The sequence below is a fragment of the Odontesthes bonariensis genome, chromosome 11, assembly GCF_027942865.1.
Source record: "Odontesthes bonariensis isolate fOdoBon6 chromosome 11, fOdoBon6.hap1, whole genome shotgun sequence".
NCBI lineage: Eukaryota > Metazoa > Chordata > Actinopteri > Atheriniformes > Atherinopsidae > Odontesthes > Odontesthes bonariensis.
Window position 1 is genome coordinate 28,530,733 of NC_134516.1, and position 19,092 is coordinate 28,549,824.

A 19,092-nucleotide genomic window follows, 5' to 3' on the forward strand; every position below is an offset into this window, starting at 1 on the left:
CACGCGCCTCAGTACGAGCTTCACAAAATACATCCGAAGTTACTGGACACGCGCTTCAGTCAAGACCCTGTTGGAAACATCACTACAGACAAATACGCACATTGAGAAACGGCCCATTACCCGACACACACTGCGAAGCCTCGGCTCACCTCGGCTCATCTCGGAACATCTGGTAGCATAGCAACAGAAAGCTGCATGCAGGTGAGTCCAGAAAAGAATGACTTTAGCGGTCAGACGTTAGCAGAAATGTCTTCAAAGTGCTTAGTGTCATTGGTTTGATTCCTGCTGCTGGACACGGGCAGTCAGAACATGCAGCAGAGAGTAAAAAGTTCAGATAACCTGGCTGCTATTCACATAGCCCGGCATGCTAATGCTAACGCTAACCGTTAAAGCGTTAAACCATCCCAGAAACACAACCTCAGCTATAGATTTCAATAAGCAGGCCAGATGGCCAAATAAAATGGAGCTTTATCCTTTTAGCTGTGTGTGAAACATACTTGTGGGCCCTTTTCTTCCTTTTTTCTAACCTTTTGGGGCACTTTTTGACCATCCTGTCACATTTCCCACTAAAGCTGCAGTTTTCTTAACTTCTTTCTGTAGTTTTGCTGAAATCTTTTGTGATTTAAAAAGTTTGATGATCAATGTCAAATGTAGAATGGTTCTTTCCAGACTTATCTGAGCATCATTTGGCTTTTTGATAGAAGTGTGCAGCCAAAACATGTGATTTCACTAGTGCAGCCAGCAGTGGTGTCAAGTTCAAGTGGTGAGAGCAGAGTAGTAGCGATATAAGGGAAGATAAAACTGGTGGTGAGGATGATATAAATGACCGAGAGCCAAGCTGAAGCTGCGGCAGAAGGTAAGCCCACAGCCGGTCTCTGGTGAGAAGGACGAGCTCGTCCCTCGAAGGGGCTCAATTTCAGCTGTGTGGAGCTACTTCAGATTCAGGGCGAGCGATGTCCAACAAAAGCAGGTGTTGTGCAAAGACTGTGCAATAATAATTGCATTTCAGTTTTATTTTGTTTATTCCTTACATAGTACATTTTTAGCTAGATTTCATTTAGTAATTTTAAATTACATTCTGCACTGAAAATTGTTTTTTTTTTTTGGAAAGAAGTGCAATAAAATTCAGTTGTTTATCGTTGTTCCATAATCGTGATTAATAATCTTGATTTCAATTATGATCCAAATAATCGTGATTATGATTTTTTCCATAATCGTGCAGCCCTACGATAAATTAAATATAGCATGCCCTGACACAAACTTTCATATCCATTAAGTCTTTTTAATAGTAAAAATGAAAAGTGCAGGGAGCTGCCAGCAGCATTTGTAAAATAAAGCCAAACATAACTTATAAAATAATAATATAAATACATAATTATCAATAAAAAAAATAAATCGCTCCCTGCCACGAGAATACTTGAATATATGCTATTTTTATATTAAGAAGTAATAGAAAATGAACTGACTGAGAACTAAAAAGCAAGTGTAGGGAGCTGCTTATAGCATTTTTAAACAGTAAAATAAACATAAACATCCCTGTACAACTTTACAATGAACCATCTGAGTCGCGTCGCGTACGGCTTCATGAAGTTGTTCACCTAACACCATGGTTGTTAGCGAAAGCCTGCTAGCTACTTGGTGGTGGTGTGACAGCCTGTCTGGCTACCCGTAACAAGATGTTACTCCAGATGTTTGAAACGCGGCGAATGGCCAAAACCTAATTCTACTTTCGCCACGGCCGCCTTGAAACCGTTCGCAGCCTTGCGTGTTTATTGGTTGTATTCCGCGTGCCAAACAAGTCCGATGCTGTGACGGGCGGGGCAATGCTCATGAACTCAAAGTGGCGAGAGCGAGAGCAGAAGACGCGTTCAGAACCAAACGGCTGCAAGATTTGTTGTGAAAATTATATGAACTTATCGGTGGAAATTTATGGAAAGTATGGCCAATGCCGATATCCCCAAAATGCTAAATATCGGCCCGATATATCGGTCGGGCCTTATTTGGGATGATATTGGGACCTTTTCCTCAAACAGGATCGATAGCCGCTTTCGGACTGTAGGAACCTTTGGCAGTTCTAATAACCTTTTAATCCGCGGGGCCGTTTTCTCCCGTGTTCGGACATACAGGAACTCGGGGCTTTCTCCCTTAGTTCCTATAACTATTTAGCTCCTTCTCCGAGGTCGGGTCTTTTCATAGTTCTATAGAACTAATCTGACGGAGGTGTTTGGTGGTCGGTAGCTACGCCCCATGTCATGCTATCACGGCTGAAATGTTTCCTCATAGGAAACGGACACAACCGGCGGGTGTTTAATAAGTTAAACTTACACTGGTCTCATTTGTCTGCGGCGCTCTGCTCTCCTTTCTTCCTTCATGAAATGAAAAAGTATCGTCTCCTGACTCTCTCTCAGCTCGTTTCGACCAACGCGGTGCCGGTGCTGGTGCCGTGCCCAGTACCGGTTCTATGCTTTTCGACCAATACACGACTGGTGCCGGTGCCCAAAAAACCCGGCACCGTCGGCTCCGCGAAGTTGCTGGGCACCAGCTCCAGCACCAGCACCGGCACGGCCCTGGTCGAAAAGCAGTATCTGTGAGCTCTTCCAGCCTCGATGTTAGACGCCTGATGTGATTGTCCATGATTAATATCACCATCATGCAGACCATAAACACGGTGGCCTCCTAGCTCTCCATATTAGCTTCTTTGTTGTGTTTTTCTTCTCTCTTTATTTTTACCGGGTTTTGCTTTGTTTTGTTTTGTTGTTGAATGTGGCGCTAAACGACTAACGGCTAACACGTCACGCAGACGGCTGCGCGCGGCACATCAGTCCCGACTCATGTGCGAATGCAGACTGAAACAGTTCCGCTGGGGAAAGGACAGTTATCAGAATGAAATTCGAGTAGGACAGTTCTGATAATAACTGCGTCCTTAGAACGGCTCTGTCCGAAAGCGGCTATTGTCTTAATGTAGTAAAATGATTTAAGTTGATGGTGTTCCACTGACTCAGATGAGATTTATGGGATATTGCACACAGTGGGTGTCGCTCTACAGAGTTATTAAATTTTTTTTCTGAATTTGATCAAAAAGCTACAAATATTTTGAACTGTGACCTTAGTGGGTCTTTAAAGAAGCATTTTAAAGTTCACAGGGATTTAAATAAAAAGCACAGTAATGAGTTTAATGGAATGTGACTGAATGGTTAAAAACTGTGCAGACCAGAATGGAGCAGCTGAAGCAGGAGCTGAAGCAGGAGCAGAAGCAGGAGCTGAAGCAGGAGCTGAAGCAGGAGCAGAACGAGGAGCAGATCCAGGAGCTGAACGAGGAGCAGAACGAGGAGCAGAACCAGAAGCTGAACCTGGAGCAGAACCTGGAGCAGAACCAGGAGCTGAAGCAGGAGCTGAAGCAGGAGCTGAACCAGGAGCTGAACCAGGAGCTGAAGCAGGAGCTGAAGCAGGAGCTGAAGCAGGAGCTGAACGAGGAGCTGAACGAGGAGCTGAAGCAGGAGCAGAACGAGGAGCAGATCCAGGAGCTGAACGAGGAGCAGAACGAGGAGCAGAACCAGAAGCTGAACCTGGAGCAGAACCTGGAGCAGAACCTGGAGCAGAACCAGGAGCTGAAGCAGGAGCTGAAGCAGGAGCTGAAGCAGGAGCAGAACGAGGAGCAGAACGAGGAGCAGAACGAGGAGCAGAACGAGGAGCAGAACGAGGAGCAGAAGCAGGAGCAGAAGCAGGAGCAGAACGAGGAGCAGAACGAGGAGCAGAACGAGGAGCAGAACGAGGAGCAGAACGAGGAGCAGAACCCTTCCACCAGGAACAGAGCCGGCTCATCCTCTGGATCCACAGGGCCACAGGTCAGTGTGGAGGAGGTTTTTATTTTATTTCTTATTTATTTGGTTAGGACTGCACATTAATCACCATATCAGCAAAGCATCCATGTAAATATGCCGGAGTTAGCACAGTTGCTAAATTTCATCCGTTGTCCTCAGGCAGGTATCATAAAAACACACAGACAATACACCATGACAAAAAACTAAAGAACAAACAAAGATTCACATCAAAGTTAAAGGGACAGTTCACCTCTTTTGACATGAAGCTGTATAACATCCCATATCAGCAACATCAGTTATGTTCTTCCTAGGGCTGTCGCGGTGAGGGAATTCCCACCGCGGTGACTCATAGCCGCTAAACAGCGCGGTATGCGGTGATATCACATTTTTGTTCATTAGGCTACTTTCCACGACATGCAATGTTAGATGAAAATCGAGCGCATAATCCGGCTTTTTTCCCAGCCATTCTGACATTTCACTTTGCTTTGCCTGTCATTTACTCACTCACAGACCAACATAGCGGAGATCAAGCAGCGCATACCCCAGTTCTGTTGCCAGTGCCACATGGCACATATCAACATTGTTGCAGACCTGCGCACGTTTCGTTTAGTAATGACGGAGACAAAACGAAGCAGATCAGCGCAGCAGTTGAGCTCACGTGTCCGGGATACAGTTTTTTTATAACAGACTGCCGCCGACCAACCAACCCAAGCTGAACTTTAACTGTTTCCGCGAAACTGTTAGAGCTTATTTCTGGCACGGCACATTTTTTAAACGTTTTTTTTTTTTTTTTTTTAAATAGTTTCACCTACACAATTTTGTTGAAATGATCAGGTATTTCCCAACAGCAAATGTGCACACCAAGCTGTGGTTCTATGGTTTATTGTTGATATTAGACGGTCGCATTTACAACATTAAACATGGATAATAAGGGAAGATTCAAAGCCATAAAGTGTCCGGACTAGGCAGAGGAATAAAGCCGAGATAAAGGTAGGCCACTGCATTTTATTTTAACTTCTATTGCTACGACACTGAGTAGGCATATTCTTGTAATATCAGCTGCTGAGGGAGAATGAGACCACAACGAGTAGCATGCAGACGTGTGTGCGTGTGCGGTGCCTATATGCAAAGATGACGACAGAAACGCGCCACCTAGCTGTGTTAATGTGTTTCTCCTGCCTTGCGGGGAATATACAATGTATAATTATTACTGTGCTGGCTTTAAAAAAGTATCAGTTCTGTCAGTCGCTTTGTATCTACTGTGCAGTCTTAAAAACTCTTTTAGTTTCTCGAGTTGTTCTGCGCGTGCAAGCTTGCGTGCGGTGGGCGGTGGTGGCGGTGGCCTGGACACGCACCGCGGAGGTCCTCTCAGCACCGCGGTGATTGCATTTTGCGGTTATTGCGACAGCCCTAGTTCTTCCCCCCTGCTGCGTCCTGTGAGCAGAGTTCCAGCCTCGTTTTGGTGTTGATGAAAGTAGTCCGGCTAGTTTGCTAGGGTCCCGAAAATAAAGCGTTTTGCTTCCCAAAAACAATATGCGTTTCAAAGAGTAATATATTTGCATCACAAAACCCTCCCTCCAGAAAAAGTCAGAGCTCACATCGCTTGGCCCTATTTTCTCTCCCTTCGTATCACTGCCTGCTGTGTAAACAGTGCAGACCGAAGTGCAGACTGAGCACTCCCTTGCTTCCGAGCAGCAAACACCGTAACAGCTGCAGCTATCGCTAGGTGGCTGTTAGCATTGATATGAAGGGAGGCAAAAATAGTGGACGTCATTGAGGGATACTCCATCATACTTAGCTGCCTTCCCTCTAATTTTTCATGTGTCTGGGCAAACACACCAGCTCCCTGAGCACACTGAGGAGCACTTTGAGCAGCATCAGATGTGCACGCTGTGGCCACACACCTGCATCACACCTGTTCAAAACCCTGGATCATAGCCAGTTACATGGCTTATTAAAATAATCAAATCACAGCAGCAATTTTCATTAGTTTACTTTTAATAAAAGCGATTTGGCCCACTTAAAATGAAAAAGACAACAATCTTGTTGTTCATGAGATGTGTAGTATGTTATCTGTTATATGTGAGTGTCATGCTTGCAGCCTTGTTTTGCAGAGTAGACCTTTCTCACTCGAAAAAGAAAACATCTGACCCAGTTTCACCGCTTGTTCTTCTGTTTGCACTCAGACAGCCATTCCATCCTAAAAGAACCGCATTTCTTTTTTACTTTGGCTCGGTGAGTGGATGTGTCGCTGGCGCTGCCCGTTCGTTTCGCCATGATAAGGGGTTGCGTCTCACTGTTAGCTAGCTAACCTGCACGGTGCGTATGGGCAGGGCACATATGCAAGCACCATCAATGCTCTGATTGGCTGCATAGTGTAAGTAAGCCGTCTCATTGGCATAATTAATACGTTTATGGTGAATTTTATTTTATGCGCTGCATAGATTTTCTTGTGCGCTGAGAATGTGCGAGCAGCTCAGAGGGAACATTGCTTAGCTGCACAATCAAAGACGACACGTACCTTTCCAGGCTTGCGTGGATGAGTCACTGGGTGATGTGGGAGGTACCAGTTCTTGCTATCGCTGCGGTCAAGTGACGAAGCTGAGACCTCTTCTGCATAACCTTTGTCGATGGTCAACTTCATCGCCTCAACATACGTTCTTTTTTAGTCTGCGTTCCAGTAATCGTAGTCTGTGTTGCTAAGTTGATGTTGTTTGGTAATGTCACTGTTTCCTTTTGAAAGGTATGTCTACGCTATAGTGTGAGCCTTCTTTGGAGAATGACTTTTTCCACAGTTTAATGACTATGTGGTCATTGATTGATAGATTGTTCTTGTGTGTGGGGTCATCAAGTTTCCAAAACCTTTCCACCTGAGTTTGCAGGCTATGATCGGACTTGAGGAAGTAGGCGCTGGCCTTCCTTCTTTCCTTGTAATCAATTGGTCCGTTTATGGCCCAGCCAAGCACCGTTCTGGTAGCATATGGGTCATTATCTCCTCCTACAGGATATTCTTCAGCTCTGAGAAGACTTGGTGCATCTTGTCCAATAACAAGGTGCACATCTTTGGAGTTGACCCTGGGAATAGGGATGTCCGCTAAGTGATCCCATCTGGCCGTCTCATCAGGTGTAGCTAGACGGATAAAGGCTGAGTTATACTTCTTTTAACTGCCCTTGCGCTTTCTTCTTGCGCGTGTGTTAATGGCTCGAGACGTTTATACTTAATTTTGCTTTGTCGGCGGTTGCGTGTGCTGCGTGGCGATTCACCACCAGGACAGTAGGTGGAGTAGCGGGTTTTTTCAATGACAAGCCTACTATGATGAAAGGAAATTCCCCGCCAGGACCTCTCACCTGGATTCATGCTTCTTCTTCTTGTAAATAGCCGGTATTTTGTCAGATTTTCAACACCTAAACGACAACTTTCTCGCCTGAAAATGTTTCAAATGTTGCTAAAGTTATATATTTACAGAGTTTATAGCTTAAGGGAAATCAGCTTTTCAGGCCGGCTGATTTCGGCTCGGACAGGAGTGAAGTGCACTGTGTGTAAACGCTCTGCATACTGTCAGATCGATGAGTATGCCGTTTTCAAGTAGTAGGCTTGCGTCTCTTCTTGCGTGAAGTTTAGAAAATTGAGGTGACACACGCAACCGCGCTAGGGCTTGCGTTTCTTCTTGCGTCTTGCGTTACCGACTATAAACCAGGCTTAAGTCCTATGTTTAACTTATTTAGTGTTCTCGCACCATTAAGCGTGTACATGCTGCCATCGTGCAGTGAATCTATCTCAAGGTCCACACTTCCAGTAAATATTCCTTCTCGACTGCCTCCTACTGTATCAAGGTCTAACCTTAACCTTGAGTTTCTTGGTGAGTTCTTCCGACACTAAACTGGTGTTGGCTCCTGGATCGAGTAATGCATACGTGACAGAACTGATGCTGCCAGCCTTGCTTCTAACCACAACAGGAACAATAGGTAAGCAAACCTTACCATTTCCAGCTCCAGCAAATCCACAAGTGGCATTAGGTGATCTGGTAGGTTGTGTTTGTTGGGGAGTTTTACCGTCAACAGTGGCGTCCTGACTTGCTGTAGTATTCTGTTTGCTCGTGTGGTTAGGATGCAATCATTTGTTATGTTTCTGTCCGCAGCCAGGCACATTACGTACCCAATAGCGTGTGCAGACCTCAGTGTTGTGCCCCATCATGAAACAGTTTTGGCACAGGTTTTTCTCCTGAACGAACACAGTTAATGAGCGGAAAGCTGGACACTGGTTCAAGAAGTGGCGCTCTGAGCACTTCAGAACACTTTAGATTAGCTGGTTGCTTGGTACGTGTAGACTTGTTCTCCTGAACAGCAGTGCCTTAACACTTGTGGGGTAGTTTTGAAAAGGTTTTTTGAACCCCTTTGTAGTCAATGTAAAATTGTTTGGTTTCTCCTGTTTCTTATAGCTAACTAACCCACCAAAGACTGGATCAGACCTCTTTTCAGCCTCTGTCTCTACAAAGCTGACAACGTCGTCAAGTTTTGGAAGATGTTCTTCTTTTGTAATTTCATAGTTCTTATTTAACCATTTGGCCCAGAGATCTGATGGTAGCTTGCCAATGATCTCAACCAATGTGCGGCGACCACTGAGTTCTTCCTCACACTTCATGGCAGCAAGCGTATCCTCACAGCCTCTCAGTTGGTCTGCGAAGTCTCTGAGTTGCACATTGTCTCTTATCTCCTTAAAGTTCAAAACCTTTCCTACCCAAGCTTGTGAGATGGAATGAGGATTTCTGAATCTTGTTCTTAGTTGCTCAAGTGCCTCCTTGCTACCCGCACTAGGATTGGGGTTGTATAAGCAGTGACTTATGGCCTCTCGAGCCTTTCCTTCGGTGTACTGGTGTAGACGAGTTAACCATTGTGGTGAAAAGCCCCATGAACTTCCAATACTGGAGGGGGTCTCCATCAAACTTGACCATATCCCTTGGTGGGACCCTAAGAGAGTCTACTTGGACTTGATACTGCTGCCTTGAAAACTCTAGCAATTGTGATATTGAATCCCTAGATATTGGTGAAAGTGACGGTTTTGTCATTGCAGGGATCCTGCCAGCTCTCGATGTAGAATAGAAATCTGCAGTCAGGGCTTGCTTCTTTTCTTCATTGTGTAGCATCTGTGCATCTAGCTCGGCCTTGTGATGTATTTGCATGAGTTCCATTTCAAACTACTCTTTGTTGCGTTGAAGCAGCACTTCAAAGTTTTCCTGTTCCCTCTTTCGCAGAGCTTGTAGCATCTCTAGCTCTCCTGACACAGAATTTTCATCATTTGTGTCGGCTTAAGGTTCATTGACTAAATCATTTTGGTTTGTGACATGCAGCCAGGCTAGAGCCTCATTATGCACATCATGAACGCTCATCAAGATAAGCTTCTCATAGGCATCAAACTCTTCTTTCTCAATGTCATCAGTGAGTCTATCATGATAACATCTGTGTGCTTCTTGAAGTTGTGTGAGGGCTAGGTCGAGGCTTTCCAATGCTGCTTTCAACTCTTCAGGTTTGTTTTCTCGGATTTTTACATTCACAGCCATTATCATCTTGGTTACAGCTGCTTTAGCTTGTCCTCGCCTCCTTTTCAGTGTTGTAATAATAAAATCCCTCACCTTCAAGTACTGGAAGAAAGGATACCGTGGCAGATCATATTTTTCTTTGAGTCGTGTGAAACTGGCGAAGACGCCATGCCCTTGGCATGCCAAATTTTAAAGACTGAGGAGAATAAGAAGGTAATTGTGTCATATTAAAGTGATCACCTTTATTGTCATTATAATTTACATTACAATGAAAGTTGGTTGCAACTCCAAAGGTGCTTATAAAACAATCAGAAATGAAAACAAAGCTATGTTAAAAATAAATTTAAATATATTTAAATAAAATGAAAAAAAATGAAGGCACAGTATGAAATATAAAATAATATATGGTAGTGAATGGAACAGAGTTATTTAAACTAATAAAATATTGCACATTTTTCCGGATTTACACATATTGCATGGTATATATTGCCCATGACGTGTATTGCTAGCTATGACAGATGTCAGGATTGTTCCAGAGTGTACGTCATAGGTCACGTGACGGACTAATAGGAAGCTCGCCAGCAGATCGCAAAAATCGCACTTTTAAAAGGCCGTACAAACTCAATTTCTCTATCATAATGATTAAAACCAGCTTCAAGTGACTATTTTGTATGTGTACTTTCTATGTGTTTATGTATATTACAGTATTTTCCACGTGTCATGAGGTCTTTAAGGGAAGTTTGAAATTACCCACAGTATAATGGGAAAATGCATTGAAAGCTCTTAACGAGCCAAAAACTGCCCTATTTTGGAGGCCTCACAACTCAGCCATACAACATCACAGAGACCTCATTCAAAGTTTATGTGACAGTAGACTCAACTTTATATTTTACGATACAACAATACAACGACTCAACTTCACTATTTGTTTTTAGTTTGGTTTAATATTATTAATTTGTTCCATATTAGCTTTTAATCACCATTTGCCCCATTTATGGCCTCAATATAGAATCTGCTTTCACCTTACGGGTCATCCTTAAGACTTTATCTCTATTTTTCATTCATTTTATAATTTCATTGTTCAACCAGGGCAGATTATTTCTATGTTGCTTGGATTAATTTTTTTTTTGTGAATTGTTATAATATCATTGACTTTTTAAATAAAGTATCTGAGCTAGAGATCAATGTCGTTATTTTCCAGAATATTAGACCTTCTAGATTTTGGATTTCCTCATTGAGGAATTGTTGCTTGCTTTTGGGTATGAAGTAGAACTGGTGACCTCTGGTTAGGGGTGGGTATTGGCAAATAAGTCACGATTCGATTCGAATCACAATTCACATGCCACGATGCGATTCCATCACGATGCATCACGATACTTGAATTATTACGATACATTCCGATATTTTCACTGAACATACTTAAAGGCAGGGTAGGGGATCTTTTTCTGGAACATTTGTTTACATATTGCTTGAAATACTCTTCACACCCCCATTGCAACCAATTAATTAAAAGTTTTGACACAAATATGAAATGTTTTAGTGGCCTCTTGAACGTACAATCTAGGAAAAACACTATCCAATCATTGTGAACGGACCGTTCACAATGATTGGATTCTGATGCTGTCTATCAAACTGCATCTGCTCCTCCCTCCCCCTCCTTCCCCCTGTGCGCTTACCCTGCTCCGTGAACGAATTACGCGTCCAGAAGCTTGGCAGGAAGCGAAACTAGAGCCAGCTTGGCTAGCACCTAGCATTATTAAAGTATAGTTAGCATAAACTAAATACGTCAACGATCGATGCTTGCTGTCAGAACAGCGCTCGTGCACCTTCGTGCACGTTCATGTACTCTAGAGGCGTGCCTTCGGGGGGGAAAGTGAAGAAAAGGGTTGGGACTTTTTACCTGTGTATTTTCAAAATGCAGCTTCGCTGGACTCAAAATCCAGGATCTCCTACCCTACCTTTTTCAAAAAAAAAAAAAAAACAGCCATTACCAGTGGCTGACTGGCTGTGTATGATCAGGATAGTGTCTTCAATTGATACATAACTCAAAGCAAATCAATTCATAACTGTATTTATTGAAACAACTTTTGGAGGTATTACCATTAAAACAAATATTACTGGATACAAATATTACTATTACTGGACAAATTCATCACAAAAAGTGCATAGGATTTATAAAACTTAAAATAACAAAATAGGGTTGATCAGTACAGAAAAGTGCATAGGCTTTATAAAACTATAAATATATATGTATATATGTAGATATATATATATATATATATATATATATATATATTGCAAACATCCCTTGCAGCGAAATGTATCAATTACATGTGTCCTATCATTAAAGGCATAAAAAATAAAAATAATATATTTTTTTTATTTATTTATTTTAAATAATCGATACTTGGCGTCCAGAATCGATGCAGTAGATCGCGAAAATTAGAATCGCGATGCATCGTCATGACGATTATTTTGCACACCCCAACCTCTGGTGGATGCCATTAAATGCTTCATCTTAATTTTCCATGAGCACAAGATAAAATTATGATTCGACAGGCCTGATAATAGATTAAAAGTCTTAGAGATTCTTTCAGGATTATTAGTAAATATTAGATTAATTGTTGTATTTGACGTATAAGTTATTCTTGTCGCTCCTTTTATAATTTATCTCAAATTGTACTCACCCATCAGCTGTTTAATATTTTTCCTGAATCAGAGAGTAGGATGATTTCCTTTTTCGAGTTGCAGTGATTTAAGATTGTCTGAAGATGATCATAAAACACAAAACACATAGCTCAAGTTCCTATTCAGAGTTTCATCATGACAAAAAGAATTAGTAAAAGACCAAAAATCCAGAGTTTACTGCTTAAAAAGCTGAACGTGTGCAGAACACATCAGAGCACAGTGCTGATAGCTGAGGGCACTTATAAACGCACCCTCAGCGTTCACGTTTGATCTGAGATATTGAGACCTGTGTGGCTCGGTCTGTCCAGGTCCAGTTAGAATATGTTGGTTAGCGTAGGTTAGCTTAGAGAAATCTTTTGTGTGAACTTCAAAAGGATCTAAGTCTTCTTCCTCTCTGTGATTGCAGAAACGTAGAGCCCAAGAGGGATCCAGATGGCACTGCTGTAAGGACTGTGGGAAAGTTATCAAACGATCAAATCTGAGGTATCATCAGAGAATTCACACAGGAGAGAAGCCATACAGCTGTGACCAGTGTGGGGCAGCTTTCACTGTATTATCTCATCTAAAGACACACCAAGGTATTCACTCAGGAGAGAAGCCATACAGCTGTGGTCAGTGTGGGGCAGCTTTCACTCAATTCTCTAATCTAAAGAAACACCAACGTATTCACACTGGAGAGAAACCTTTCAGCTGTGGCCAGTGTGGGGCAGCTTTCACTCAATTAGATAGTCTAAAGAGACACCAACGTATTCACTCAGGAGAGAAACCTTTCATCTGTGGTCAGTGTGGGGCAGCTTTCACTAGATTAAGTCATCTAAAGACACACCAACGTATTCACACAGGAGAGAAACCTTTCAGCTGTGGCCAGTGTGGGGCAGCTTTCACTGCATTAGGTAGTCTAAAGACACACCAACGTATTCACTCAGGAGAGAAACCTTTCAGCTGTGGTCAGTGTGAGGCAGCTTTCACTAGATTATCTTATCTAAAGGCACACCAACGTATTCACACAGGAGAGAAACCTTTCATCTGTGGTCAGTGTGGGGCAGCTTTCACTCAATTATCTAATCTAAAGACACACCAACGTATTCACACAGGAGAGAAACCTTTCATCTGTGGTCAGTGTGGGGCAGCTGTCACTCGATTATCTCATCTAAAGACACACCAACATATTCATACAGGAGTGAAGCCTTTCAGCTGTGGTCAGTGTGGGGCAACTTTCACTGAATTAGGTAGTCTAAAGAGACACCAACGTAGTCACACTGCAGAGAAATGATTGGCATAAGTCAACAACAATTTTTACGGCAGATAAGCAAACATTCACCTGGGAGCAGCAACAGGAACTACCAATCAGAAGCCTTGCCTTTGTTCAGATTAAAAATCTTCTTTGTGGATCACCACCTTCTCTTGTCAGGACTTTAGTTCTGAATGTTCTGTGAGGAGCACATATTTGAAGAACCATTGAAAGTGCTTTATAATTTGTTGGGATTGCTTTAAAGTTAAGATCCACAAAGTAGCTTTGCACCAGCAAACCGGTATTTCTGTAAACATCTGAAGAAGCAATATATCATTTCAGTTTGATGTGAAGTCGAGCTTTACACTCGTCTGTATTTCATTGTTCTGCATTTCATTAAAGGTCAGATGTTAACTTTTCTCATGCTTCTCATGTTCTTGCTACACAGATATTTTTGAAGAAAATGTGTGTTTGGTTACGAGGGAAAGTTGACCCTAATCATCTTCCCCAAAGACCCAGAAATCTTTAACGCAGTCTGAAAAAGGTTTGGAGTTGTTCCCTGTACTTCCCAGACAGCTGTATGATGCTCATGGCTGAAGCTGAAAGTTAAGGCTGTTCCAACACTAAAAGGGCACGAGGCTCAACTTCAAGCTGTGAAACTCTTTCAAATGTCTGTTGTGTTGGAATCAGATGTGTGAACGCATTTTAGTCCAAACGTCATGGGGAAAAGGCAGCTAAGCTGGCTAACGCTACTTTGAATTGAACCGTTTAACACGAGAAAACTGAACTGATCTGTTTGTTGCTTCTACAACTGCTCAGTTACTCACACAATCAGGTACTGAGCAGATTTACCAAACAGACATTCTGCTGTAATCTCAGATGCTCTCAGTCGCGCTGCTCACGTTGTTTTAGTCCACAACTCTTCTTCTTCTTCTTCTTCTGCCCCGACGGCTGCACAACTTACCCAGAACACCCGGTGGCAGAGTGTGCACACGACACCCTTATACTTTATTGGATTGTATCTACAAACTCAAACGCTGATCATTTAAACCCGCTTCAGGCTGTTTCTGTTCCCTTTAGTTTTAAGCTGACTGTGTTTGGCGTACCCTGAGCATTTCAGTGTAAAATGTTCAGCACAGACTTGGAGTTGTATTGTGTTCTTGTGGTAACTACGTACCCACAGCTATTATGTCCTTAAGAGTTTCTTAGAAAGTGCTTTCTGCCGCTCACAGTGGGAGAATCTCACTGACAAATCCCACTTTGGCCTAAAGATGTGATCAGCGGTGACTTTTGTGTTAGCGACTGGCGCTACGGTCCTGGCTGAACAGGAAGTAGCCACCAGAAATGCAAGACAGTCGCTGTGGCAACTGAATGTTATGCAGGACTGTCTTCCTGTATGCAGATGGTCATCAGTGAAGTCACCTCCCCCGAATGAACCCCGTCATGTTGTGTATATGTGGCGAAACATGGCGAGCCAGCCGGGGGGGCTGTTAGCGGGACAGAGACAGTCCCTCAGTCAGAGACCAACCTCAGAAGTTAAACCCAGTTTGTAACTGAGCTGACTCACAGTTGAAGTCACATGTTAGATCTGGTTCTCAGGGAGTGTTTCCTGCTGAGATCCAGCCGTGTCTGATCAGTGCTGCAGTTTCTTGTTTTGCATTATTCTCTCCTCTTACTCAGACTACACCTGAAACTAATCAAAAGCAGGAAGCAGCACGAAGAATTGTCACATCAGCCAATTCAAAGAAGTAATAACAAGTGCTTCAAAAAGGCAAATGAAAGAAGGGACATAAAAATGAGGAAAATACCCTCAGTCCCCAGAAGTCTTTCTGGGGTTCCTGCTCCCAAAGCACACTGAGCGCTGCTTCTGTGCTTCAGTGTTTTTCAGTAGTTTGTGTTCAGTTTTTCCACCTCTGTAATGATCTGTAAAACTGAAGGCTGTTGAAGAACACAGTGTTGGATCCAAACAATAGTGTAGTGTTCCAATCTGACCTCCTGGTGGCAGTGTCGTCTCACTGTTGAGATTTCTCATTGATTATTTTAAAAGCAGGAATCAACGTCAGATATTCATGATCTGAAGGGGATGAACTCCTGTGCTTCTGCAGAATACCTGAGTTTCCTCCAGTGCCACCATGAAGTTAGTGTTTTTCGCCATATATATTTATATTTACACTAACTTATAGATTTAATCTGCTGTAACTCGTGTTAAATGGAGGTTTTCCTCTTTCTTTAACTGCAGAATTCCACCATAATATAATTCTAGTTAAAAAAATAAAATAATAAACTCATGTGTCAGCTTTAGTTATTTAGAAATGTAGATTGATGATACATATTGGATGGAAGCTTTTGGCTCCAGATGAAATGTTTTGGGTTCAGGTGGAACAGAACCAGGTCAGCACCATTATCCCAGAATTCTTTGCATCTTCTTCAGATTTTCTCTGTGAAAACAGAGACTTCTGAAACATGTTTCTGAGCTGGTGTGGATGCTGCTGGAAGGACCTCTGCTGGTCACTCTGGTAGGTTTTCACATCTGTTATGATGCGTAACCGTAGCAACGGGAAATTTGTTCACCTGTTGGTGCAGCTAACTGAGCTTCACAAAAGCCCAAAAAATGGCTGGAAAAATACCCCAAATCTGGATGAGCTGAAGAGGAGACGTCTAGGATGCAGAGCAGGAACAAACTGGAGGAAAAGGAGGAGGAAGTTTAAAGCATTTCTTCACTCGATCATCATGGGAAATGTGAGGTCACTGGTGGATAAGACAACTACATGGATCAACTACACACTGAAAGGTTGAATCCTAAACATTTTCTTTTCATAGGGACTGAGTTCAAGCCTTTTCCAGGTTCCACTCAATTTTTCTCAGTCTTCAAAGTTTGAAACCAACAAGTCTGAGACTTTATTGGGATACAGAGCAGAGACAGAACACCCAGCAGCTGAACAAACCAGAGACAGTTGATGAGCAAAGCTGCTTCACAGGAAACATGTTGGAAGACTAAAAGATAGTGTCTGTGGTCATCAGTCTCAGGTAAAAAGTACCAAGAAAGCACCACAAAGCAGAGGGTCAATAAACTGCTTTGGGACTCGGAGATCATATGGTCAAGTCCTGTGAGAGCTGCTTAACCCATTGAGGCCGGGAAAGCGTTGCCGCATTTCTACCTTTAAAGCCGGGGGCGCTGTTGCGTTATTCTACCTTTAAGGCCGGGAAAGCGTACACGTCTTTTTTCATGTATAAGGTTGTTTTGCACCAATTATTGACCTCTGCGCCAATGAAATGCATTATAATAGACACGTGAGAGTGTCGTCATGTTCCTCGTGTCATTGTTTTGAAGTTAAGTTACATCGAAAAAAAAAGTTAAGTTTCATCGAACCAAGCATGGAGGACTTGAAGACATTTCAGACGGTAGCGATTTTGAGGAGTTTCTTGGCTTTGATGATGGCGCATCATTGATGATGGCGCATCATTGATGCTGATGAACGTGCTGACCCAACTGATGGAGATTTATGGCTAGCACATATTTTTGAGGATGATTTTGAAGGGTTTGAATGTGAGTGGAAGACTGACAATTACCACCGTAATCGACGGAGAAATTTCAGCCGCACACCAGCGGTGAAAGTCGATTTACCTGCAGATGCCACACCGTTGCAGGCATTTAATCATATTTTTACTGAGGAGCTTTGGGCGCATCTCGTTTCCGAGATGAATAGATACAGTGAGCAGGTACTTCAGACTCCAGCTAGAGCAAAGATGGCAAGGTGGTCACACGTACCTGTGCTGGAGATGAAAACGTTTATTGGAACGTGTATGGGCATGGGACTCCTTGTGCTGCCAGTACGAAGAGATTACTGGCGATAAAATAAATAAATAATTTAAATATAAAATTAAATTTTATTTTATTGTATTACTGTTTTTTAATTGAAAATAGCCCTGTTCCTGCACTTTACTTTTTATTTTATTTTATTACTGTTTTTTTTTATTGAAAATAGTGCTGTTCCTGCACTTTATTTTTTACATTTTCTATTTTCGTGAAGGTGTATGTAAATAAACTCAATTTCCAAAGAAAGCCACAGGTGTAAGCTCTCAAATACTTTTTTAATTTTGTTTCTATCTGCTACAGAGGCTGAGAAATCAATCATTTAGTAATTACTGAATTTCCAGAAAAACTTCAGGTTTTAGGGGGTCTTTCTGAAATCGCCCGTAGGTTTTACAGGCATTCTTTTCCAGGCATCTTAGGCCTAAATGGGTTAAAGAGTTTAAATGTCTCCAGGTTTTAGAGGCCAAAGCAAAGAGTGAAAAGCTTTAAGGTGGAAAGTTTCATTCTCTGATTTAATGGCTCAAACTGGTACTGAGCAGCTTTTAGTTTGTCAGGATGAGGGATGAAAGCTCCTAAAGAAATAAAGTCTGCAGTTCAGCATCCCAACAGAAGAATGGAAGCAGCTCAGAAAGGAGGCTGAAGCTGTGATTGGGCGGTTCAGGCAGATGCAGAGCAGCTTCTGGAAGCAGAGGGAGGGGCTTCAGCTCCTGTGGATGCTGATGGCCGTTAGGAAAGGAAGGGCAGGTTGTTCAGCTCAGAGCAGGCTGGGGTTTATCAAGCCAAAATGAAAAGAGAAACTTAGGATTCAACCCTTCAGTGTGGAGTTGAACAGCTCAGGCTGTCGGCTGAAAGCTCTGAGCCTCCGAGAACGTGGAAACTACGAGCAGACCACTTTTAAAGTTCAACAACGCTGCTCACAAGGAGCAGCTCAGGATGATGGGACGCTGCCTGGGGTTGGACTCATCACGGGTTCAGTTCCCTCAGATGCTCTGAGTCACAGCTGTCTTTCAGCTCGCAGCCCAAGCCGTGCGCCCAGATGCTCAGTTATACATCAGTTAAAGGCAGATGATTTATCTGATCTGATTATTTACAACATCTTCATTCAGCTTTGGACATATTTGTGGAATGAATGGTTTATGGCTTGTATCTTTAAAAACTTTGCCCCCTGGTGTATGGAGAGAAGAAGAAAGCACAGGGACCCACACAGGAAGAGGGCGGGCTTTATTTGGGGCTTCAACAACAAGCTCAAACTGCCCAAATGAGTGAGAGACACAACGATGGAAACAAGTGTTCAGCAGCTGCTCTGTAAGTAGAGAAGCTGTGTTTTTCTGCTTTAGCTGAAATCCTTTAACTGTTCCTGCTCTGTGGAGAACTTCTGATAGTGGAGGGGACATTAAAACAGCTCAGGCTGAGGTCGGATGGAAAACACGTGATGATGAGCTGCTTCAGGAGGAACTTTACACAACTAAGTGCATACAGAAACTAAGTGAAAAGAATGCAAAATAAATGCTCAGTTTGATCCAAACTCCTGCAGCTGAGCGTGTAAAGAATAAACGGTGTGAGTGGTGTGGGGGGGGGGCAGCAGGGCTTTACCACTGCTCGCCCCACCTTGTTTCAGCTCAGGTGTTTTCTGCTAAAGACGACAACAGAAAATGTTTGAGGAAATCTAAGAGACAGTGGTGTCAGATAGAGATGGGCTTTAGGCCACGCCCACACAGAACCTTATCAGAAAGTAGAAATGGACTGTTCCTGTACAGCACTTTTCTGATCTTAATGACACTCAGAGCTTCAACACTACCTGCCACATTCAGCCACACTCACACAGCACGTCTTAGTCTGTAACTACAGGCTTTCTACTCAGTCACACACATTCATGCACCCATGGATGCGTCGCTAGGCAACGTGGGGTTCAGCGTCTTCCACCTGTGGACGGGGAAGCCGGAGTGGAACCACCAACCTCCCCAGTGGTGCCTGCTCTTGCTCCTGAGCTCCAGCTGCTCT

General features: G+C 43.0%; 1 protein-coding gene across 1 annotated transcript; it reads left to right on the plus strand.

Moving 5' to 3' along the window:
- Positions 1-3,689: 3,689 nt before the first annotated feature.
- LOC142391233 (uncharacterized) lies at positions 3,690-13,480 on the plus strand (the record flags this gene model as incomplete). Its single annotated transcript, XM_075477007.1, has 2 exons — positions 3,690-3,845; positions 12,453-13,480. Coding segments are annotated over 2 exons (1,023 nt in total), but the record flags the coding sequence as incomplete, so codon positions are not given.
- Positions 13,481-19,092: the final 5,612 nt, after the last annotated feature.